The 26,043-nt window shown below is 40.6% G+C and overlaps 1 protein-coding gene across 5 annotated transcripts in view; it reads left to right on the top strand.

The window, feature by feature from the left end:
- Positions 1-26,043, top strand: part of LOC116843744 — a 41,671-nt gene that overhangs the window by 11,159 nt on the left and 4,469 nt on the right. For all 5 annotated transcript variants that reach the window (XM_032814463.1, XM_032814459.1, XM_032814461.1 and 2 more), the window contains exon 2: positions 24,843-24,948. In XM_032814463.1, the coding sequence (XP_032670354.1) occupies positions 24,843-24,948 (106 nt within the window). The remainder of the gene's footprint in view (positions 1-24,842; positions 24,949-26,043) is intronic.

Consider the following 26,043-nt stretch of genomic DNA (forward strand, 5'->3'; position numbering starts at 1 on the left):
ACAAACAAAAAGAGAGAGAGAGAGAGAGCCCTTTCTCCGCCTCCACGGTTCGTCCGCCGTTAATTAATCCCTATGCTTCCTCGGTCGACTCGACGCGAATGAAAAACGTCACGCTGCGGGGAGACGCGTCGCGTCTACGGATGGGTGCCTCGCGGGTAAATCTTTATCAATTTTCATTGCAATGGCGAACTTCTTACGGGAGGGAGAGCGAGAAAGCGAATTAGATGAAGGTAGAAAGAGAGGCCGTTCACGCATCAGGAGTTCCCGCGAATTGCGGAATTTGACGATCATTCGTATTTTAAAGCTCGCGAACCGGTCGCCTGTCGGCGGCTGTGCGTCTTGAATTAATACCGCGGAGGAATGATGGAACTTCGTTAAGTAAGCGCTTATGCGCGGACTCGGGTGCGCGCGCGTAGTACGTTGGATTTTATCCCCGCATAATTCGACGATGAGACCGACATAAACGCGCAGCCACGCCGATAAGTTACTAACTGAATCCGTCGTAAGCTGCACATTTCACGAGCCACGTTTCAGGGGCTTACAGGATCCTGACAGGAGTAAAAATCAGATGAAATTTGAGGAGTAAAAAGTTACACATTAATAGGAGTATGAGCTTTTTTTTGTTATACTTGTCTATGAATGATATTTTAATACAGAAGATTCGATTTTTAACATCAAAATGTGAATATTAACATCACTGTATCCATTTCAATTTTGTTCTGCAAAAGAATTATATTTCAACAGTAAACCATCCTGGCCTCAACAAGAGAGTGATCCAAAATCAGTATTAATACAATCAATAAAATAATATTTTATTCATTAGAGTTATCGGTCCGCGGAGTGGATTTGGAAAAAAGAACAATTTTTCTCAAAATAGAAGTTATAAAAAATCAAATTTAATCTATTCACTGAAAAATTCGAGCTTTTAAAATAAATAAATAAAAAATTGAAATTTGCAGGAAGCCTGTGCGTGAACCAATAGTTATAACCTTAATGAATAAAGAAATGTATTGATACTGGTTTCAAATCACTTTTATGTTGAGGTCAAGATAGTTATTGTTGAGGCATGATTTTTTTTGGTAGAATTGAAACTTACATGGAATGATGTTAATATTTCTCATAAAATCAAATTTTTTTTATCAAGATTGCTAAGATAGCATACGTGGCAAAAAATTTATAGTCTTATTAATTTACAACTTTTTACAAGTTTTTCATCTGATTTTTATTCCTGTCAGGATTTTGTAATCCTTTAAAAATCGTCCATTCTGGCGTCGCGGTGCCGCCGTTGTCCCAGTATGCAGAGTTGCCCATCACGATAGGCGCTTAAGAGTAGGTGACCTCGAAGGATGTGTCGATCGTTTGGCGCAAAGTAACAGTACCGACGTCCTCGAAGGCGTCCGAAGGCGAGGCGAAAAGACGCTCGTCAACAGGTGTTGGACGCTTCCATGTCGTCACTTACGATCGTTCGTCCGAGAGGTACGAGTGTCTCTCCTCGGCAGAAAGAAAGAGAGAAAGAGAGAGAGACGCGATTATCGAATGACGTCGCATTATTTTCCCTCTTCCAATTAACCGTCGCGACAGCCAACTTCCTTCGGATATCCACTCGGCCCGCGGGACCGGTTCGACGTCGCGATTTCTGGACGTTCGTTTCGCCTCGGACGATGCGCGGCATAATTCCGCTACCTTATCGTCGGGCTCTCTCTAATCGCGGATATAACCTCGTCGTAGTCGAGATTTTACTTAACTCCGACGAAATGCCGCGGCATATTCGTTATTGCTTCCAATTCAATTAACCCTTTGACTACGGAATTGAGGAGACCGAGAGACTGCCGAGTATAATTGATACATCGTAAAAGTCATTCTTATGTGCAACCTATAGATAGAATGCACGTTGCAAGCGAATTTTTGAGGGGTCATATGTTTATATATAGCACAAAAATATATCTTTTAACTCAGTGATGTCATTTATATTTTTGCACTAATAAAAATGTAAAATAATCTGTAATAACCTGTTCCCCCATGTTCGGGATGAGTCATTAAATTACTAAGACAAATTGTAATAGAAGTACGATATAATAGTCAAACTTGTAAATATAATATTTAATATACCACTTATACTCACATCTTGCTATTTTATGAGTAAAGCAATTCATTTGTTATTTTATAAGTCGAGCTTATAACTGTTTTACTTGCTATTTTATAAGTGAAATTTGCGGCTTCATAAGTTTTACTCGTTCGACTGTACAGAATTAGAAATATTATCTGTTTTGGAAAATACGTTATTCGGTCTGACAGATGTAGTTGAAACATTACCGCATTGTTCTTATGGCAAATTTTTATGCACAGTGCTGTCGTTTGTTATTTTACATGTCATTTTACTATATTACATGTGACAACTTGCTTCATGTCACAACTTCCAGACAGTTTCTAACTGACAGACGGTGTTTTTGTTTTCGTGAATACATCACTTTCGTCCCTACGATGATTGCTCGTTCACTACGATGATAGTTGCCGGATGCATGTATGAATCCATGGCACTCAAAGGATTAAACCTTTCATCTCGAGGAGTTGAAGACCCTGCGCCGCCGCGGCTTTCGATTTTTCCTTTTTTTTTGCTCGCGCGCGCGCACTCGCAGCCGCTCGCAATATCGTTTCCGCAGCTCCTCGATTTTTCGATCGTCTACGACGATGCGCCGGGGATCGGGCGTAAAAGCGCGCGGCGTACTCTCCTTGCACGAGAGCGCAAGAGGCGAGCTTTATGGTGCTCATAGTTATAGTTCCATCGAGACCTTGTACGGCGGGTATGTACCTGCCTGGCTGCGTCGAGTTTTGCGGCCGGTCTTTACGCGAGTCTCCGGCGCGGCGTGCAAGAAACCGGGAGACCACCATGAAAAAGGAGAAAAGCCAGGGATGCGCCGCGGCTGTAAACAGCGTCGGGTGCCTCACGCTGGCTCGGTTTACGACGCGATTTAATATCGCGCACCGCCGCCGCCGCCGCTCGTCGATCCCGATTAATCGCGATTGCGTCTGGCGCGCTGTCAAAACGTCTCTGACTGTGTTCGATCACGCAAAAGTATCACGCGTCTAGGAGAGCGCAAAGATTTATTAGGTGTACAGTCAACCCTTTATCTCTTTTGCAGCAGAAGAGAATGTATCCCTTCATTTCACTTGGCTATATTGGAGTACTGAAAGAAATTTTTTAAATCGTGACTTCTCATTCAAGATAGATAAGAAGTTTACACTCGCGAGCGTTTACTTTTTCGAGTAAACACTCGCGAATTTCTGATGCATCCTTTTTTACATTTGATGACAACCAAAAGAAAAGAAATTCTGTGATATGGAGATATTTTCCAAACCTCTTCTACGGAGAGAATATTATAGTTATTTTCGTATGAGTTCTTTTTAACTTGACTATGTATCTCTAATAGTGCAGAAATAGGCTGCTAGTGAGCCCTATCTTGCTAAAGAATATAATAAATTCTGCTAAGAGAGATCAATCTATAGTACATTTTTCAATAATAAACCAGTTCTCCTAAGATATAAGTAACACATGTAAAATGAAAGAATAGTCGGTTACTGCGATATGTCGATCTGTTTCTCTCGATTACAAAATTTTATAGTAATTTTATAGTATCACTTACTTTAAACAGTGGTTTTCTTGATCACTATTTGTAATGATTATTTCTCTATATAATTATAGTTACAAATGCCAAACACTTCTTTCTCACTATGAAATTTGCACTCAGCTAAAGTTTGAGTTCCAATTATCCTTTTTCTCTCGTTTCACCAGTATTACGTACGTCTAATTTATCGGGTGAAATTAATTATACTTTATATGTAAATTAATGATACGCGTCGTGGTTCATCACGGTACCGGTCACCGGTCACTCGCAAGACGGTAAATCAATGAGACTGACGCGACGATCCTTATCACTCGTTATCCGGCTGGTTCATTCGCGGCGCGTAGAACGGCAGTGCGAAAAGTTCGCCGGCGACCTTCCCGGCCTTGACGGGAGGGCAGCACCCTTCGCGACCTTGGGAAGAATGCTCCGAGGCGAGACGCTAGTCACGACCACGAATTTTCGCGTCGCAATTGCGCGCGGCAATTAGCTAGAAACTACCTCGATGGGACGGCCTCTCAGCCGCCTTGCGCGTTGCGAGCGCATTTACATAAATGCGCGAGTGTGCGTACATGCGTGAGTGCGTGCCTTAATGACGTGCGTATCGGCGGCGCAACGTCTCGAGGTACCGACCGCTCGGCTGAAGCGCATCCTCCAACGGGGAACGAGACATCGCGCTAATTAACGCTGGAAATACACTCCGGACGCGCTTTCGGATAGTCTGTCTTTTCCAACATCGAGGTGAATTAACGTCTTCTCACAGAGACTTCATACGAGTGAATATTTCAACCAATTAGGATGAATCTGTCCCAGTGATGACGGAATACGTCGGATTCACTTCTCAATTTCAGAAAAAAATATTCGCGTGACAATTTAGGGTGGAAAATTATCTCTATATGAATAAAAAATCGCTTTAATTCGAGAGTAACTCGCCTGTACTTTTAGAATAAAATTTCGAGAGGACACAGAAAAAATACAATACATATGATAAAATTTACGTGAAAATTATATTCCTTTCTACAGTGGCTTTCGTAAAGGTGAACTATGCTGAAATTATAGTATAAATTATTATATTTACTACAGAATTCATATTACAATTATTATCAAATTAATTTTGACGATTTACTGAATATATGATATAAAAAACACTCAAGTAGTTACAATACTTCTGTAGTAAAGAGTCAAACGTGTTTAACGTTTTTAAACAAATAGGGGTCATTAAAGCCGGCTAAATTCTGTATGCTCCAAAATTACAAAAAATTTTGCTGTAATTTTTACTACATATCTTCTCCGTGTACATGTCGAATCGATTCCGTATCGTAATCACGCCGTTGAGTCCTTAATGGATAAGGATTTACGCTCGAATGTAACAAGCCGCGATTATCGTGGCCACATTAGCGGATAGTTCGGCGTAACAGCTGTTCTCATCGAAGTGGTCGCTACACTCGTCCAGATAGACCCGGGACCCGTCCCAGCGTCTTGGCGTACATGCCGCGACGTGTTTAGCATAACGAAGGATGAAGTTGGAAAGCCAGCTTTATTATAAACCCGATACGATGCGCCGCGAGGTAGACGTGTTGCAAAGATAAACGGCTTAATACATTTTTATCGCTGCCGGCCCTGAACTTGGCATGACCGTGCATTCCCATAGGCGATATATATCCGGACTAGCGTCCGCGCTTACCTGGCATTTACATACGTAGATAAACACGTACGTGAACGGCGCATGGGTAAGAAGGTAGCGGCCGATTGGAGCCGCTCCGACCGTGGACGATCGCCTCTCACCCGTGCGTCCATACGTACCTACCTATCCTATCCTATACGAAGGTCTTCGCGAGCGTAACGAGCCCTTCTCGTCTACGTAACCGTCGATGCATGTAAAAGGAATATCGCGATGCGTTCGGATATATACACGTTTGCAACAAGAGCAGCACGGCGCACGTGGCGGCATCCTCTACCACTTGACCGAAGCTTTTAATCAGAGTGAGCGAGTAATGTCTTTGACTATTAGTTAACCCTTTAAGGGTACCTCAGTGTGTTGCATCAACATATTGGTAAATATGACGGGTTGCTTATTCGCTTTACTGGCAGGTGTGCGTGCCGAACATAGAGTCAGCTCGAACTTATTGCTTTAGTTGGACCACAAAACTCTTTAGCGTTTTTTGAAACCATTTTATGAAGAAGGGAAACGAACGGGATCGATGCCTGGGCCTTGACCCTCGAGAAGGCGCGGGGTAAATGTAACCTGGGAGCGCGCGATGACCTCCCTGTTTCATTAATTACGTGTATTGACTTCGAAAAAAGATTTTTTTGCTTTAATACAATTTGTCAGTTGTATCCATATACTTTTACTTACTTTATTTTTACTTCAGAACTTACGTGCTTCATAAAATTAGCTATAACGAGAATGGACCTGTGAGAGGGTCCGCGTTCTCGAGCATTAAAGGCTTAATACCTTCATTTAGATAACATTGTCGCGGTCGATGTAAACGTCCCTCCGTGTCCCCTCCGCATGAACGCGTCTGAAACTCGAGCAGACGACAGTCTTGTTGCGAAAGGACTTGACAGCGAAAAAAAAGGAAGCCCAGCCGCGTTACTTGGAACATCGCAGCGCAATTAGCGTTATCTCGGCTCGATAACGCGCGAATGTGCGTTGCCTGCGATTTAAACGGAGGCATTTCCGCGCCGTCGCCGTCGCCATCGTGAGATCGCGCACGACACGTGCGCGTCGCGCCGCACAGCGTGACGCGCGGATCAGCTTTCCGATCACGACGCCGGCTCGACGACGACGATGTTCCTCGTTCCCTCGACGCAAGGTGCACGCGGAACGACGCGCGTAAACAGCGACCGCGTAAAACTAGCGTTGCGTCCTGCACGTTGAATACCCGCCGCCGCTTATCTTCCGCGCGGCGGGTGGCTGGGTCTGCGGAATGTTTCTCACGACGATGCTATCGCCTTCATCGGAACTCGCGCGGACTGCCCCGTTCCATTAGCGTTGCGCGCTCTTAACAATATAATTAATATAAATCCAATCTGGTGCGCGCGCTTCCGGATGCGCCGCGCGCGGCCAGGTACCGCGCGCATAATGCGCGCTTCTTAGCATGAGCGGTCTCGTTGGTTCGCTCGTGCGCGCCTTTTTTTGCGAGAAGTGCGCGCACTTTCCCGCAGGATGAGTGCGCTCATCGGACCTCCGCAGTCGGTGGATCGATCAATTAACGCCGTCCCTTCTTACGTAGACAGTCGAATTTACACCCTTTTGCGACTTTTGCCTGCGAGATTCGCGCACTCTGACGGAAGTGGGATTATCAGCGCGACGTTAACACGAAAGTGATAGTTGCGCTAAATGCTAAAACTCGGTCTTTATAGGTATTTCTCTTTGATTGCGTCGGCATATGAAACGTATCTGTGTTTTCTCTCGTCCGTTGAATTTTTTTCGCGTGCGTGAGTGTATGCGTGCACAAGTAAACGCACGCACGCACTCACGCACGATCGCTTCAATTCACGCATGCCTCGTTCGTTCGTTCGTTGCGTACGGCGGGATTTGCATAAGCATAAGCGCGCGTATGCACGCCTGAGCACGCTAATAATAAAGGCGCAACCTGTGGAGTTTTATAATCATAGCATCCGACGTCCCGCCACCTGTTTCGCGTGCTGCACGTATAAATAGCCGACGCTAAAACGCGCCGCACGCCGATGCCGCGCTCGTAAAGATTCCTACGTTTTTGCGTAAAAGTATAACGACTAAATTTAGGATTTTTCAAGCATCTCCTTTCTCTACCTCTCTTTGTCTCTCTTTCTACGTAATCTCCATGTAATATGCTTGGATATTAAAATTTCCGATTCCAATCAAGCTGCATAATGCGCTCTCGAGGCATCGTGCGATAGTTTTTTGGATCATTTATGTATTATTTTATTGTATCACGGACAATTTGCATAGAGAAAATTTCTTGGAGTCTAATTGAGATCCAGTTCGATTACTCAAAATAATTATGACCTATACGGGAATTTGAGCAAAATACTTGTAACAATTTAAGTATTTTGTGCTTTTTAAATATTTATACTTATAAAGTAAGTATAAACGCGTGTGTAAATATAAGTATATACCTTCTTAGAGTATTTCAGATATTTTGTTCAACATAAATATAACAAAAATCGAAGGAAGGAAAAATGGGATAATTAGATTAGATAATTTTGTTTATTGGGATCTGTTTATGTTTCCCACTTTGAATCTTTATAGGTTCCCTAATCAGAGCTCATTATTTTTTTGGGAAATCGAAATGGATTCTTATTAGATCTCATGAAATTTTTTGTGCGAGAATTCTGGTTATTTTTTCGAAGAAAGAAAAAAGAGTCTTCATTTTACGTTAAAATGGAATAAAATATATTAACTTTCCAAATAATTTCATTATTCAGTGAGATACTCAAAATATTTTAAAAACATTCTATTTTTTGAAATTTTATTCCATTAAATACAATAGTATAAAAATGAGATTTCCTGTCTGATATCATAAAGGTGTACCGACTCAAAAACTCGCCATAATGTTTCAATTCTACGCAGAGAATTCACGTTCGGGACAAGAATGGCATTCCCAATCGATATCGTAGTGGGAAAATAAATTTTGGGACAAGCTTGCCCATTCCAATCGGTATCCATGCCGTGTCTGGGAATATCTTGGGAAGTTTCTATGCGGGGAGCAAATCTCTCTCTCTTTCTCTCTTCCCCTGAAAAATTCGAACGCTCCGCATACCGCGCATATCGATATTCACCGACGCGCCACTTTAACACGCGAGTGTTCGCATTTGCCTTCATTGTCAGTCGCAACGCGCTGCAATGCGACGCGGCGCGGCGCGTAAGCGAGTGGCCGGGCGGCGCGCTCAAACTTGACCCGCTAATGAATAATAAGAAACGGCTGGTAGCATCGTTACATGCCGCTGAGCGCAGAACGGTAAAGGCCCGCAGTGAATGGCTGAAACTGAAGCGTTGCCCGCGTCAGTCTATATGGCTTGAGCAGAGCCGATACACGCAGCGCTTGAAGGATCGTCGCGCATTCCAGCCTGCGCCTATTTTTCGCCGGCTCTAATGACTCCACTTAACTATTGAAAAGTATAAATGTTTCCGGATTGCAATTCACACACACAATTACAGAACGCGACCGTGCGCCGTTCGTTTGGGCGGAGTTCACTTTAATCAGAGTGCCGACGAGCCGGCCGACAGCCATTAGCTTATCAAAATTAAAATTTCATTCGCTCTTATGCTGTAACGAACGAAGATTATATATCGATCACTTTCGTTTCTTTATGATTTTAAATCAAAATTGCAATTTTAATCGTGAAACTATCGTACCATTTTTATTAAAAGGTTGATAAATTTGAATTCAATTTAGTAGACAAATTTAGTACACAAACTTCGATTAACTTCTCAAATATACGGAAAAATAAGCAGAAATATTTAGTTGCGAACAGCATAGTCGCATCATTCTAATTATTCTTTTATGGTGGTAATGTGTATGGTCGATATGACTCAGTTACTTTAATACATCAACTACATTAACCCGGGAGTGGAATCGTTAACGGGACCAACGTTAGAGGGCGCATACCGGTCATTTTGACCGAAATATATTTAAGTACATATATGTATAATAATTGAGTAATATTAATAAATTACCAATTCAATTATTAAAAGAAACATAATAATTGAAGGAAATAATTTTATTATGTCACTATTTCTTCTTTTTCCCCTTTTTTTTTCTTTTTACCATTTCTATATCTAATATGTTTAAGAAACATATTAAACTTGTTATACATATGTGAATATATTAAAAATAAAATCATAATATTTTTATTTTAACTGCATTGGTACAATGCAGTTATTAATGTCTCATACGTACTCAGAATCCTCCGAATCACTAATTGTTTCTTCTGTTTTATATCCTTCTAAATAATTCTTTCTAGATCGCTTACTCATGTTTGCACGTTTATAATTGTAATATTCGAGACACTAGAGAGAACCGTCCGCCCAACTATGATGTCGAAAAGATAATAGACGTTTAACGGCACATCGAGTGACGCTGACGCGGCAGAGATAAAAGACTAACGTTAATAGGCGCGCTATGGTATTTTAGATCGACTGCTACAAACGTATCACAAATTTCACATAGAAATAAGCGCGTCTACGCCGTCTATTTCTCCATGCTATACGAGAAAACATCAAAGAAAATTTATGTAAAAGCGAAAATACGATAATATCAATAAATTAGATGCTATAAATGGAAAACGAAAAAGTACGGGGAAATGATCGGTACGACTCCATTCCCGGGTTAATGTGTAACTATGCGTGATCTGGTTGTGGTAGCCAGAAATAGCATCGGTTTAGCTTTCGAATGTACTTTGTTTGACATCGCTGCGACTTTTCTACGGGGAGACATCGACGAGCGGCGAATCTCGAATTAGGAAGCGCGACGACAATGTCGTACGGCGCTCCCTTCAAGTAGAGCGATGCGAGGTGTCAAGTCTGCGACGCGTTACAATGTGGTGCGTGCCGTTGTCGGTCCGGCGACAAAGACCTGCCATGCTGCCTTTGAAAGTATCGCACTCGCCGAATGCCTATAACTCCGCGAAAAATCGACGTACGAACGCGAAACAAACGCCACTCTCATCGCGCACTTATGAGTATTTATGTCGCGCGTGGTCTTATCGTGACACTCGCGCACGTGTGTGCAATTGCGCTGCGTAGTACGCGCGATAGATCGATACGCGGAATGTATTCAGATCCGCGGAAACACATAGAGTGTCGGAAGTTTTCGCCGTGTACTTGGTTCGAAAAATTTCACCGAAGATTTCTGCGTAATCCGCGCGAAATCGCGCGTGTTTCCCGGCAGTTGGATAATCGTCGACATAAGTAACGACACAGCGACGATCGTTACATCGGAATGACGACGAAATAGACGCGACGGAGAAAGAAATATCGCCGGCATTATTAGCCGCGCGGCGATAAAATATCGCCGTCTCTTAATTGAATAGAGCCGCAATATAACCCGTAAACTCAATCTGCAGTCCACTTTCGCTTCATTTATTGCATCGACGATAGAGGACCGCTACTTCGCGATATAAACGCGTCGAATCTCCTTATTAGATTCCACCTGAAAAACCACCTTATTAGATTCCACCGGCGGAATATAATCAGAATGAGCAATATTTATTATTATCTTGTATTAGTGTACATCTTTTCACTACATACAGATTACAAAAATTAAGTTTACAAGTAAACCTACTCAAAAAATACTCTCCGATTTCTTTCTAATTTGGCACAAATGTAAAAGTACAAAAAATATTTAGGTCAAATTTTTTCATTTTGGCCCACTTTGAGTTTCACGGGCAGTTTATAACTTTTTAATATTCTTTCTCCTATTATCACAAGTGCAACAAAAATGCATAAGAAATAAAATTGAACACAATATATAGTTAAATAATATGGATCCGTTATATATATCCGTTATAAATTAATTTATCAGTTTGCTCGCAAAGTGGCTGATTAACAGGTTCAATAATTGCCCATATTTGCGCGCGTGAGACACGTACAGAAAAATAAAATAGTGTGACTTTAATCGGGCTGATTTGCTGAGCGCGCCGCAAGCTGAAATTGGCAGTACCGTATAATATCGGTGAACTGGAAAGGGAATAATCGCGAAACACCGGCATTACAGTAGATATTAAAAGAATCGTCAGATGCGAACGGGCTAACGTTACCGCATGGTCCGTATATTTCCGAACAGATTAAGCCCGATCAACAGTTTTGCACGTATGTGTGCGCGTTCGGGACTTGTGAACGTCACATTCCGCCGACGTCGACGTGGAAACTGGCGTATTGCGCCTCGTTCTCCACAATTATTTGACCGTACCGCGATATTTCAATTGTACGACGTCGTAACGCACAATGTAATCGTCGTCGGATTTCGTCCGTTCGTTGATTCGCTTGCTCGCGCGTCGCGTTTCCATACGATTCGACTCATCCATCACGGTTCATTAATGCGTGTGCGGCGCGCGCGCCGACAGATTTGTGTCCGTGTCGACACAGAATTACGCAATTTCATCGCGGTCAGCAAAACGGAGTTTTTTTTGCGGCACTTGGAGTTTGTCAGTCTGGGCCGACCACGTAAATCGGCCGATTAGACAACGAACGAAGCGTGTCTCGCGATTACGACGAACGATTTCTAGCCCATTTGCATTAGAAGGATATGTACTCATATTGGGACGCATAAGAGAATTTTTCAAATCGATTTGAAACCGAATATTTAACAAAAATTGTTTTAAACTGTAAGAAATGTGATAGAGGTTCATAAGATTACAATAAGAATTCACTAACAAAATAAGACTATTTAACAACATAAATTTGCTATAAAGTGTGCCATGCGTTTTAATAAAAAGAAAAGATAAAAATTATATTTTTTGTTCGTTTTACTACACTTGACACGTCGATCTAAAGGAAAAAAAAATGCTGTGATACTTTTCAAATCTTCTAGGCCATGTTAATAGTTGTCACTTGAAACTTATTTTATGTGAGATACTTAGATTTTTATTTGGAATCTGAGTCAAGTTTTTCATTCAACTGAAAGACTCATCTAATACCGAATTAAAATCTAATTATACTACTTGAGACGAGTTTCAAGTAATAATTATTATAGTACAGATCTAAAGCTTATATTAATAGTCATTACTTGAAATTTGTGTCACGTGAGATATTTAGGTTTGAATTTGAAATTAGATTTGAGTATTTTATTCGAATCATTACATTTGTCGAGATTCAACTGAAAAACTCGTATTTTACTCTAAATTCAAATCTGAGTATTTTACGTGAAACAAGTTTCAAGTAACGACTATTAATAGATCTAAGTCCCGTATTAATAGTTATCACATGAAACTTGTTTTGCATGTTTGAGATGAAATTTTTTCATGACTGAAATTTTTATTCAGAGTTAGATCCAAAGTTGCTCAGTTGAATTGCGAAATATATGTGACAATTAAATCGCGTGAATCAACTGAAAAACAGACTCTCGTCTAATTCAAATCTGAGTGTCTCACTTGAGACGATTTCAAGTAATGACCATTAATACGGCCCCAAATAATGCAAGAGGGTTAAATCATGCACGATCGATACAATCGTTATGTCTCTCTCGGCGCAGAACGACATTTCTATTGGCGATGCGGTTCGAATACCTTACGGTCTGCATGATTTATGTCGCACGCACTGACCATTCTTTCGCGAGCGATGGCCGAATATCTCGCATTCTCTGAGAGATTGCTGTCAGGCATGCGATAATTAATAGCGAATAGATCTCTCCCTGCACGGTCGCGCGACGCGGTATTCCCTCGGTGTTGTGCCGGCCGTTAACAGTTAGCTCTTCGGTATATTCCTCCCCCTCCTCGTGAATGCATCAAACACCTGTAGAACACTTTGTACATAGCCACGCACGCACGCACGTATGCACGCGCGCTCGCACGACATACCATGCTACGCGGGTATAAGCGCTCATTAGTATGTCTGCCGGCGTCTTAGCACCGCGGAAGATAAAGCGTGGCTGAGACGCGAGGACAAAGAAGCGGAATGCTGGCGCCCCCGCTACGTGTCACGGGGCAAAAATTAGAATACTCACGCGCATGGGAAAGAGACTCGCGCGAACCGTAAGCCGTGAGGATTCGCGCGGGATTCGCAAGGCGCGCGAAATAACCATCAGGCGTAATAATAGGTTTCGATCACGCTCGCGTCGCGGCACTGAGAAATTTGGATCGACGCTGAATAATCGCTGAATAATCTAACAAAAAAGAACTCAGAATTTTCATCCGATTAACCCGTTTGCAACGTTAACACGTTCGCTATCAGCCTCACGCATGTGTGACGCAACAATTTCTCACGAAAGACCTCACTTGGGTGTTAGCGACATTTTTTCCTATTAAATTGTAAATTTTTTTATACAATATGAAAAATATATAAAAAATATATAAAGTGGTATCCCTAAAAAAAAAAAAAAATATATATATATATATATAAGTGAGGGTTCTCTAAAAATAAAATAAAAATACTGGTAGCGAATATGCTAAAAGATTTGAAAAATATGTCCATATCATTGAATTTTTTTCTTTAGGCTTGCGTTAAACGTGGCAAAATAGATCACAATATGTGATTTTCGCGACTTTTAACTCATTTGCGTCAGAAAAATTGGTAGAATGTATAAAATATAGAAATAAAATAAAACATTAAATTATTAATATTCCTTTAATCATTGACATTCTAGGAAAAAACCTAGTTTTTCATGCTACCAGTATTGCAATTAAATTTCTCGCTTGAACTCAGTGATTCCAAAATGACAACTTTTCAATTTATTTTGAATAACCGCTACTGGTTTTAATAAAAATCAAATTTTTTTAGAGTGTCAATGACTAAGAGGAATTAATAATTGACTGTTTTGAAATGTACAAAAAGCTATTTAAAGTTGCGATTTTTCACTGATCATGTTTTTTATCATCAATAAAGAAAAATCAACTCAGGAATTTTGGGGTATTTTAAAAATTTTTAAATCTCCTAATAATGCAAATGGGTTAATGGTAGAGCCTTGATTGTACGCAGATATATCTGTTTCCCTGATAATGATCGAGTAGGATAAAAGGATATATATATTTTTAATACACATAGATCAAAGAGATTTTCGTGGAAACGCCGCCAACGTTATTAAGAAGAGAAGAAAGGGAAAACAGCTTTTCACGGGAATTGTGAGAGTAAACTGTTCGCCGAAACACGGAGTAAAGTGGCAATTGCATGAGCGTCTCGCATCCGATATGTGATTGCGAGCTACGCTACAAATTTCCATTACTGCTTCCCTGACAGGGAAGTTGCGATTAAGATCGCAAACACGCGTGCTTTTTTTGTCCCGGAGCAATTTAACGCTCGTTATTCGGCTACCGGTCTCAAAAACCGTCCCCTCGCGCGCCATCACGATAATGACAGCGGATTTTAACCTCTGCCCCCTTCTCCTCCCGACTGCCCCCTCCGCGGACGAAATTATGAAGCGCCGCGGTGTTCTCTGGAAGCCTAAAACATATCCGCGCCGAACGTGACTCTAATGAACCCCATAGCCGCGGGACATCAGGAGTGTGTGGTATATTTTCGATGTTTCCGCGTCATTTGTGTCTCAGGCACGACAGGATAATGCGTCCTCCTCGTCGTCCTGCGCAAATCCTATGCGGCCGGCCACGTTTCTATGTACCTCACGACGCCGGGATACTCAGGTAATTACAGGTGTAGCTCGCTGTAGGAAGTGCCAGGTCGCATTCGGACATCGCATTCGACGTGTCTCGGGCGCGAGATATATATTATATTCCTGTGGCCGCGTGCACGAAAACTCAAGTCTGACGCCACTTACGGCGTCAAGGATTGACTCTTGCCGGGCGTTCGGTGTCAATCATCCTCGCTCCTGGGGTTTTCGCGCACAGCGCCTCACAGCGCGCTCCGTGATTTATTTCGCGAGCTCCCCGGCACCGTCGCACCTAAAAAGCGGGCATTATCCGAGAATTCCCCGTAGCGGGCGCGAGGCAGAGCGAGCTCGAATTCTGCGCGATCGTTACGTCCATCGCGGCAGAAGAGGAGGATACGGTGTAAAATGTAGCCGCGGAACCGTTGCGGTGCGCAGCTGCCGCGGCAGTGTCGGGGTGTTTTACGAGATTTGAGGAATCTCGCGAATCGGCCTGGAAGAACGCGTTCGCAAACTCGCGGCTGTCGAGCTCGCGCGCGTTCGCGGGATAACTGTACACTCCGAAACTCGCTCGTGAATATGGGCCGGTCGCCTGCTCGTGCAATTTTGCGGTACAATTTCCGGGTCTCTCGACGCCCCCGCCTCGCTCGGTTCGTTTCCGCCTTTGTTCGCCTTCAAGACCGGTTGACTTAACCGTACTTCCAGCGCGCCAAGCCCCCTGCGTGCCCCCTGCCGAGAGATCGTAGCGTCTCGCCTTGAAAAATTGCTTGCTCGGGGAAGATTCAATTAGCGCGCGCGCGCGCGCGGTTATCTGAGCGGTTATCTGAGCTATTCTGGTCGCGTACACTTCCGCTATCGGTCGCATCTTCGCGTTTCGCGTCGCCACCGAGGAGTTCGTTCGTTCATCGTCCCGCGCGATGGATGCTAACCGCGAAGCACCGTCTCACCGTCGTGAGCGAGCGTGCGTGCGTATTAAGAAGCCACTGGAGCCACTCGAAAATCCAGAGGAGAGTCGTTGAAATATGCTCGATGTATCGTCGATAAACGGGTTGAGACGCTCCACTTTCTACACACTGTGTCGTCTTCGATTAAGCGCTCTTCGTCTTCTGCGCGGATGGTGATGATGATGACAGCTAGCTACTGACTTGCGAGCGACTTGAGCGCGTGTGAAGGCTGCCAATGAACGTCGGAAGTCGACTTGGGGCGCCGGGAATACGGGTCAACCGCCGTTGACTGTTATAATTATGTTTGCGTTGCCCGCGGCACGCTAACTTCATTAAATCACCCGATGATTAATTGATTCATCCCGCGTCCCTGGCTCGAATTGACCGTAAACGTCGCTGTCGTTGTCGTCGGACGAGATTGAGGCTTGATCGTTGGATTCCTGACTGTCGATCCCATGGTACAATTTCGTGCCACCCATAATGATATGTCATAAAATGAAGCAGATGATTGATCGACATTTTTTCGGTGCCGTCAGGGGCCTCGTTTAAAATCGTTAAAATTGCCCGCAGGATGATTTATACGTTCGTACGTCATGATTTCCATGTGCACGTGTTGACACTACGTATTAGACGCGCGACCTGAAAAAAAGACCAATCATTCACGCGGGACGGCCTGCGTAATGACGCTAATTTCGTTCTGTGAAGCCGTCGAAGCTTCGATTTACCATCGACGTTATCGCAAATTGTTATATCGTACTTCAGTATCAGAGCGAAGCTTCATATCGTGTATATGAATATTTTACTTAACATTCTCAATATATTATACCCTCCTTGATACAAACTTAATGCAGTTTTCAAGCAGCTACTGGACAGCTATGTTCACCTCTGACTAGTTATTGAAGAGTAAGATTGCTTGGGGTTCCAATCAAAAGATGTATCATTTTTCCCACAGTTACTGCGCACGAAAGATACGCAAAATCTAAACCTATTTATTGAACAGAAATATGACAGAAAATGTATAGAAACTATTCAATTAATTGATAATCAAGTTTGTGCTGTTTATAAGATGAGCAAGGTTTACTCTAATAATATTTCATTTTCTGTGCAAAGCTTCCTAATTGAAAAATTTTAATGCTAATGAAAGTCAAAATGCAGAAAATCTTTGGTTAAATAATTAAGTAAAAAAATTAATTTTGAAACTATTTAATTTAAATTAAATTTACTTAAATAATTATTTAAATAATTAATATGTTTCTACCTGGGTAATTTTGTGTGTAACATAGAATGTGTTTTTCATTTTATTAAAAGAATGTGTAAATTTTCTTTTCCTTTAGAGAAGATCTTTAAAAAAACATTTATGAAAAATATCAATTCCTCAACTCAATATGTGTCATATAAATAAAAAAAAAAAAAAAATATCCAAATCTAAAAAAAATAGTTAAAACTATGCTCAGAAAAGATGCTCCAAAAATCAAATTTAGTTCCTGAGTTCAATCTGTTATTAGTGTCTTGTATGTAATAACGAGACACTTTAATAATTTTAATTTATTTTCCAAATAAAGCTATTAGTAATCTTTAGTAGAACTTATCATATACAATAGTCGTGTATCTCGTTCGTGCCGGTGCGATGATATTAGTATGGAATTTCGCACGTTGCGCCCTGCGGAAGTCTCAGTTTCGAAAGAGACGCGATTACGGCGACAATTGGGAGCTCGTTACCTCGGCGACGAAACTGCATCGAAGCGAGTCATAATTAACGTTATGGGATAAACGTGAGGTAGACGACGGCGTGCCTACTTGAAACCGTCGCCACGCTGACGCGCGGCGGGGAGTAATCATCGCCATAATCCGAGCCGGTCCGCAAACATTACGGCATTTTCAGCGCGCGCCGGAGTGTCTCGTAAAATAAAACCGCGAGCCGCCGCGGCTTTACGATCCGCACGCACTTTAACGGAGCGCCAATCTCCCGGCTAAGGATAAAGTGTCGCAATTCGCCGATGTGCAATTATTCCGGAATCGCCCGGCGTTTTTCACTCCTACGTGTCCTCGAGACGCCCGGCCGGCGTAAAATACCGTCGTGGACCACGATGTGACAATTACGTTCGCGTATAAATCTCCCGCGATTTTAATCGCGCGAGTCGCACGCGCGCGGTATATATCGTTAGTAATTTAGGACGACAGATTTTACTTGGACGCGCGAATCAGTCGAAGCTCTCGGCGATCGGTGATAACCATGAAACATGGGAAAACCAACACGCATCGCAAACTTGGAAAAAAGAAGATAAGAAAAAAATTATCAAGATCCTCTCGAAATATATGTTTCGAAATAACCGTTGATCAAACCGATTAGAATCTAAATGTAATTAATTGGTCGAATACACACTGGACAAGTGACTAAAATTCCTAGTTATTCTAGCTCGTCGGCAATATGTCGAAGCGCTCGGCGATCGGCGATAGCCATAAGATGTTAATTATGATTGGAAAACCAACATGCCAACGCGCGTTACGAAATTGAAAAATAATTAAGCAAGATCTTTGCGAAATGTATATATTTAGAGAAACAAGCGTTGCTCACACCGATTAGGATCTAAATTTAATTAATTAGACAAATAATCGACAGAGAGAGAGAGAGAGAGAGAGAGAGAGAGAGAGAGAGAGAGAGAGAGAATAACTGAATTATTATTATATTAATAATTATTACTGTATTAATAGTTATAACTTGAAACTCACCTCAAGTGTGAGATACTCAGGTAATAATTAACTATGCAGTAATTAACTTGGACAATAATTAACTAGACAGTGCTGGACAGTAATCAAAATTCCTACTAAATTATATGCTGACTTATATTCTACTCGGATACATAGCCAAACGGCTGGACAGTAATCAAAATTCCTACTGGATTATATGCTAACTTATATTCTACTCGGATAGCCAAACGGCTCGGGAAAGAATTCAGATCCTTCGCCGGATACAAGTGGAGGTGCAATAGCTGAGAAACGGCCGAGAGCGTTATTCTTTTCGCGTGATCGATCACGATATTCGCTCCCGCGAATAGGAATCGTCTTACAGATGCCGTCGATGCTAATAAGGTACGTGCACACGTGACCCGAGGCGCCGTAAGTTCGCGGTGTCTTATTGAAGCGCGGCTTGAAATGTCCGGGCGAACGACTGTACGGCCGCTCGCGAGCACGTTAAATGTCATAATTAGTTTCAAGTAGGCAGGCACGATAGGTAAGAAACGTGCCTGCGTATATTACGTCAACGCGGCGATGGCTAACGGTAATAATCTGGAAGGCTGCAATGGCCATGGGCAGCAGTCAAGTTCAAGATCCCAAGGTTTCGCTCGCGAAAGAACGGGAAGTGTCGGCGCGAGACGATGATCGTGTGTCGGCCGCGTAGGCAGCCGACTGACCGAAATAAACCGGTTGTTGGTGACGAAATGACACGCGTTACATAATCACGCGGCTATTTCCGTGTCCGAATGGCAGATCGAACGATCGCGGGTCACGAGACTCTCACGAACGCATCGTTCAAAATGAGAGCAGACAAAATGCTCAAGTTTCCGGATGACAGCAGAATTTTATTGATTGTCAACACATTGCGCACCGCATATATAGTTGTAATATTCTATTCACTGAAATGCAATTAATACATGTTTTTAGTACACGGAGAATAAACTTTGACTGTATCAACTCCTTAAGTGCGGTATGTCAGAAAAAGTTCCGCGGTAAAATATTATATTCCTTTCGATTTGCTTGAACTATTGTCATTTTAATTCATACCAAGTACTGATTGGGTACATCTTATTTTTCAAAATTCTTTAAAGAAATAGCAATAAAGAGAGAGAAGGAAAATGTAGATATTCTAGATTATATATTTAAATACTTAAGATATTTTTATAATGTAAACTTTGTAATAAATAAAATATAATGAGTATTAGAGTAATTAATAAGTATTATAGTAAATATTAATAAGATATTCTTTTTCTAGATTATTTAAATATATATAATTAAATATATAATCTAGAGGTTGTTAAAAAAAAGAACTCATCTTTGGGAGAAAAGCGTGAAGTTATTTTAAGTCGTCACTAAAGAGGTTAATGTGAAGTTAAATTTTAATGAACAAGCCAACTCCTTTCAGTCGAAGGACGTTGAATTTCTGGTTTTTATGACCCAAATTTAATTCTGAGAACCAGAATTGCTGTTTCCGTTAACCGAAACACGTTGATTCATTCGTTAAAATTAGAATTCACATTAATAACAATCAAAAATTTTTCTCTATGTGTGATATCCATGACATATTACATTTTAATTATACGTGACTGCAATAATCACATTTTACTAACTTAGATATAAAACGTAATTAACTGCGTATATATTATATACTAATAAATAAACATATAGCTGATTAGGAGCAATAAAAGGATTTAACGCGAATTACATTTATTTATTGCATATTTAGTGATTTAAAGTTGGAACATTGAAAGAATCGACGGGAATCAGTCAACATATTAAAAGACACTCCGTAAAAATGTACCGAGCAAAATTTACAAACGCACCCCGTTTCATCCCCATAAAGATTTGAGTAGATGTATTCGGCCCTCGAAACCAAAGACGTCGTATCACATCCTCGGTTTACAGTGTCTTAACACGTGTACATATTCATACTGCCACCGATAGTCGCGTTCTACTCGAAGCATAATTTTCAAGCGAAATAATGTATGCGCGCGCTTGCGCTATTTTTGAGAAATCAATGACCGTGCGGGCGGCTAGTCGCGTGTTTACACAGTGTGGAAGTATTTCATACTTTCGGGCACACGCAACGGTGACATAAGCGCATTTGCATGCGAGCCGTGGCAGGTTCATGCTGTGGATGTCATTAAACACTGTTACGGGACACTGTGAATCACGCGGACTGCCTTATACGTGTGTACACGCGCTGCCGATGTTCAGATATTCGCATATCCAGGTCAACCATATATTTTAAGATACGCCGTTAACTGCCCATCTGTGACTTCTTTCTCTATTTTTTTTCTTTTTTTACGTGTTTATATCACCGTTTCAGTTTAGAAAACATCTGCTTGGCGCCATTTGCACGCGTTACAGGATGGCTCACGAAAAAATCGCTTCTCAGTCGCGTCAAAGTCGACGGATTTCCGCAATGCTCAACAAAGAGAGAGGAAAAAGGGCGGAGGGCGAAATCGTCTCCGTATATTCATAAGCGGTAAAATTCAACGCGAAATTCCATATTCGACTAAGTGACTTTCGTTGTCCGCGCAACTTGACATAATACGGCAATAACGTCGGGCTGATTATCGGCTATTTTCGAGACGGTGTAATAATCTAAGTAAATCACAGAGAGGGCCCGCGGGACGCTGTGCGGGGTCTTCTTTCTCGTTTGCGTGAAAAGATGGTAGCCAGGGATCGAAGTAAAAAGTCGCGCAGTATCGGTTTCGAGGTATCGGGAGAAAAGGCGACGCGGGCAGCCGCTGGCGCAACGGCCTAGCTAACTATGGTGTTTGAGGTGCATGCCGGATAATGACAGAACTTACCCGGACGATAACTGGAAGAAGGAAGGAATTATAGGCTATGGGCAACTCGTAAATATAAGCCATAGAGCCAAAGCTGCACTTTAACGTCGTCACTACGCTCCTTCCTGGGAAACTTCGTGATTTTCGCTTATTCGCGCGTATTTGCTGTCGAGAAGGCGAAATCCGTCGGCGAGGACGGCGATTGCTTTTCGGAAGGTGGCTACATCGGCTCGTTCTTCGTCCTTTCGCGACTCGATCGACAGGTGTTTCAAACACTCGTTTTGCGGAGAATTCTTCGAATCTAGTATTAAGTCTTTCAGATATTCAGTCATTAAGAATCAATTTTTGCCAATAAAAGAAAGAATAATAATTTGTCATTTCTGTGCAGTTCAGAATTATAAAATTTTCAGAATTATAAAATTATTAAATTATAATTTTTATTACAACACATTTTCTCCACATATATATAGCGTAGCGAAAAATACTGCCTCAGTCAGGAGTCGAACTTTTATATATTTTTGAATAAATTAAAAGATTGGTGGATATACACACGGAGAGAATATTATAGTTTTTTTTCTTTCATATCAATTTTCTTCAATTTTACTATATTTCTAGTAATGCAGAATATGCTAAGTAGATTGCCTGAATAGATTGTTAAATCTGCTTCGCTAACAAGTAAACTTACCCAAAAGGTACACTCCGATTTCTTTCTCATTTGACACAAATGTAGAAATACAAAAAATATTAAAATTTGAATTAAAATTGCCGGATTTCTCGGTTTGGCCGAGATTCGAACCATTTTTGACTAATTTAGCACAGATTTAAAATATTTTGGTTGAAATCTTGGCTAAAGAAATTTAGAATGGTTCGTGTCTCAACTACGCCGATTTTGTTAAAATTATTTAATTATATATTGTAATCAATTTTATTTCTTATGCATTTTTGTTGCACTTGTTGATGATAGAAGTGAGAAAATTAAAAAGCTATAAATTGCCCGTGAAACTCAAAGTGGGCCAAAATGAAAAAATATGACCTAAATATTTTTTGTATCTCTACATTTGTGCCAAATTAGAAAGAAATTGGAGTGTAACTTTTGGGTAGATTTACTTGTAAGAAACATAGTAAATTACGCTAGAAACATAATAAATTTTTTAATAGCACATTTTTATTGTGTGACATAATTTATATTTATATATTTATTTATATTATTATTATTTTTATTATTTTATATTATATTATTATTTATTATTTATTATTTTATTTATATTATATTATTTTTATTATTTTATATTTATATATTATATTAAGTAAAAATATGAATTATCATATTATTATTATAAAAATAAAGTATATTATATTATATATATTTATATTTATAACATTATATATATAATATTATAAATATAAACATATAATATACATATATATAGCTCTCCTGAAATATAAATAAATAGCACATATGTGAAATGGAAAAGTAATAAATTGCTGCAGAATATCAAACTATATCTCGGTTATAAAATTCTATAGTAATTTTTACTGTAAAATTCTCTCCGTGTAATTCTCTCCGTATTTTCCACTATGGCACAACTAAACGGTTCGTTCGTTCGATCGAACTTTCTTCGTTACATACGACGCGCTCTCTCGGGCGGAACATCGCGAGCGCGGATTCCTTCCTCTACTCTTTGTCGATTCGAACATGATTTATTTATCATTGATAAATCGCCGCCCGTATCGCGAGATGTTCAAATATCGGTCGGCTAAAGCGTATCGTGCCGCGTCGACAATGTGAGAAACGTTTCCAAGCACGGGAATATTTGTGAAATTACCGCGGCAATACGCCGGCAACCATCGTCGTTATTAATAGCGGAAGGATTAATAAAAGCGATATTCCAGTTTACTTGGAATAAACTCGCGATGTATTATGTATGTAATGTAGCGTGGCCCCTTCTAAAGCGATCCCTCAGCTCACTAAGGATGTAATTTTACGGTTGACTATCATCGCCTTTTGTATAGCGGAACGATTAAAAGCGATACTCGGGTACGATATGGTTGCGGCGTACTTGACCTGCACACATCTACATTTAATTTCTTCCTGTATACAATCAGCAGCGTATATCCTAATCCGCCTTTCCACGCCTTTCGCAAAAGCAAGGTTCATTCCTCATGTACGTTAAAAAAAAAGTGTAAACTCATTGTTGCGTCTTTTCCGCATTGCTGATTAATTATTGCGACGGGAGCTGTTGCTCGCTTCTCGGTATCGCGCGCTGTCATCGCGGAGATTATGCATTTTGACAGTTCAAACACGTCTCAAGGAGGAATGGAACACTATAAAATAATGTATAACATGAATAGTAAAACATAGAGAACATTTGCGAGCACCTACTACGACGGTCTAGACTAGTGTTGCATTTTCTCCACGTTGTCGATGAATTATTTCGACGTGGATTGTCATTTACTCCTCGATATCGCGAGCTGTCATCGTAGAGATTATGTTTTCTGACAGATCAAACATCAAGAAGAAGAGTAAAATATTATAAAATCATGTACAATATTAATAATACGACACATAACACGTTCAAGATAAGAATAAACGACATAACGGTGCTTTCAAGCGTGATTTGTTGATTGATGATCAATATGACTTCCGGAATAATAATATCAATACGTGTTGCATGCACGATTAAAATAATACTTGATAAAAAGGTATACTAAGAAAAAATATTATCTCATTCTTAGTGGAACCTTATATTCTTAGTGGAACTTTTTAAAGACCGTCTACAATGAAAGTAAGATGTGGCTGTAAGAAGTAAGAAGAGTAAAAAGTTGACCAATCACACTCGATTATTTTTCTCTTGATATTTGATTGTGATTGGTCAATTTCTAACTTTTACTTCTTACAGTCATACTCTGTTTCCATTGTAGACGGTCTTTTATATGGATGGCCTTAAGAGGATTCTTCTAAAATAAAAATAAAAATATTCTAATACTAAAAAAAGAAGTCTAGTTGCAAGCTACTATTTCTTGCAATCTTATATTTTAAGTGAGAATTCTTTAAGTGAAAGAACATTCCTCTTATAATAAAGTGAATTATTAATCGGAAATTTATTAGATATTATTTTAATCTTTTCCATTTTGAATCAAGAAGAATATGTTTACTTGAAGCAGAATATTTTTTTACTAAAAGAAATTTCTATTAAAAATTTTTGTTAAGAAGATTTATACTGTGGATAAAAGATGTTCTTCTAACTTTAAGAATATTGCGCTTAGAATATTTTTCTTTTAGAAAAATCCTCTTGAGAGAGAGAATCCACACATATATAAGATATAATACATATCTAATACATAGAGAGAGAACCCACACATATATAAGAATAAGATTATTTCTTTTTGGATGTAGTTTCAAGTTATAGTAGTTTCAAGGAGAGACAATATTCTTCCGTTACAGTTTCCGTATTTTTAACATCTATCAATGTAACTAACCAGGAAACTTACGGTATGTTTCAGATCAAGCAGAGCTTGCAGCGGATGTTGTTTCCAGGAATATAGTTTTCCATGGACGCGAATGCCACACCAGAGAATCCGGTTTGGACCGAAGAAAGCCGACTCGAAGGTACAGTTACAGATTTTCTTTCTTAGATTTTGTTTATTCAGTTTCTCGCGATCGAAAATTAAACTTTTATGTCCAACTCTCCGCGATCAAAAATTGAGACGTGGCTGTTGCAATAAAAGTCGTTGACTTACGACAATCGCAAAGAGTTATCACATTTATATTTACTATGTGCACAGTGTTAACTCTCATATTTATAACAACGATATTATATTATTATTGAACGCAGTCGGCTTTGTATAAGCCGAAATTTTTATGTGAAAAGTTAAGTAAACGTAAAGTGCCCAGATTTCCCAGTCCTTAATTCGGGACACTTCATAAATGTGTGAAGCGGGGAGAGGGGCATAAAAAGACCCGAAAATTATTTAGCAATCATTGAAAATGATAAATCGATGTCCCGAATAGCACTCGAAAAGTGTCCCCAAAAGTGTCGTCAAAAGTGTCGTCAAAAGTGTTGCCAAAAGTGTCCCCAAAAGTGTCCTCAAAAGTATTGCAAAGAATATCCCCAAAAGTATCGCAGAGAGTAACCGTACGTCGTTATTTTCGGCACTCTAATACTTATTTCTACAGGAGACTCACACAGGAGACAAGCGAAAGACGTATGGAATACGGAACGTGGCGGTTGCTCGCTATGAAAAGATCGTAGACGCGCGCGCTGCCAATCACGTACACCAAAAGTTCATTAGCGCGGCGAAAGTGCCAAAAGTGCATGAATGTAAACGCGCTAGTGTTGCAAACGAGGTTGCGCGTCTACAACGACGCGATCTGTACGGCACGCCGCGGCAGACGCCTTAACCACTTGCTCGAGTAAGGGCACAATAAAAGGAATAAAGAACAGGGAATAGAGAATAAGGAATAAGGAATACTGAAAACAAGAAATAACGCTATTCTTCTGTTCCTCTATTCTACGTTGATAAATTAGGTTTTATGTTTTAATATTGAACTATTCCCTGTTCTCTGTTTCCTGTTCTTTATTCTCGATTCCTTATTCCTTATTTTTTATTCCTTTTATTGTGCTCAGCTCCTTACTAACCACTCTAGACCAATCGCGTTCGTTTCACACTACGAGGTTGTCATCGTGGTTATTCAATCTAGGCG

The sequence above is a fragment of the Odontomachus brunneus genome, unplaced genomic scaffold (genome assembly GCF_010583005.1).
Source record: "Odontomachus brunneus isolate Ranch 3 - 2012 unplaced genomic scaffold, Obru_v1 Obru_scaffold_035, whole genome shotgun sequence".
In the NCBI taxonomy this organism is placed as follows: domain Eukaryota; kingdom Metazoa; phylum Arthropoda; class Insecta; order Hymenoptera; family Formicidae; genus Odontomachus; species Odontomachus brunneus.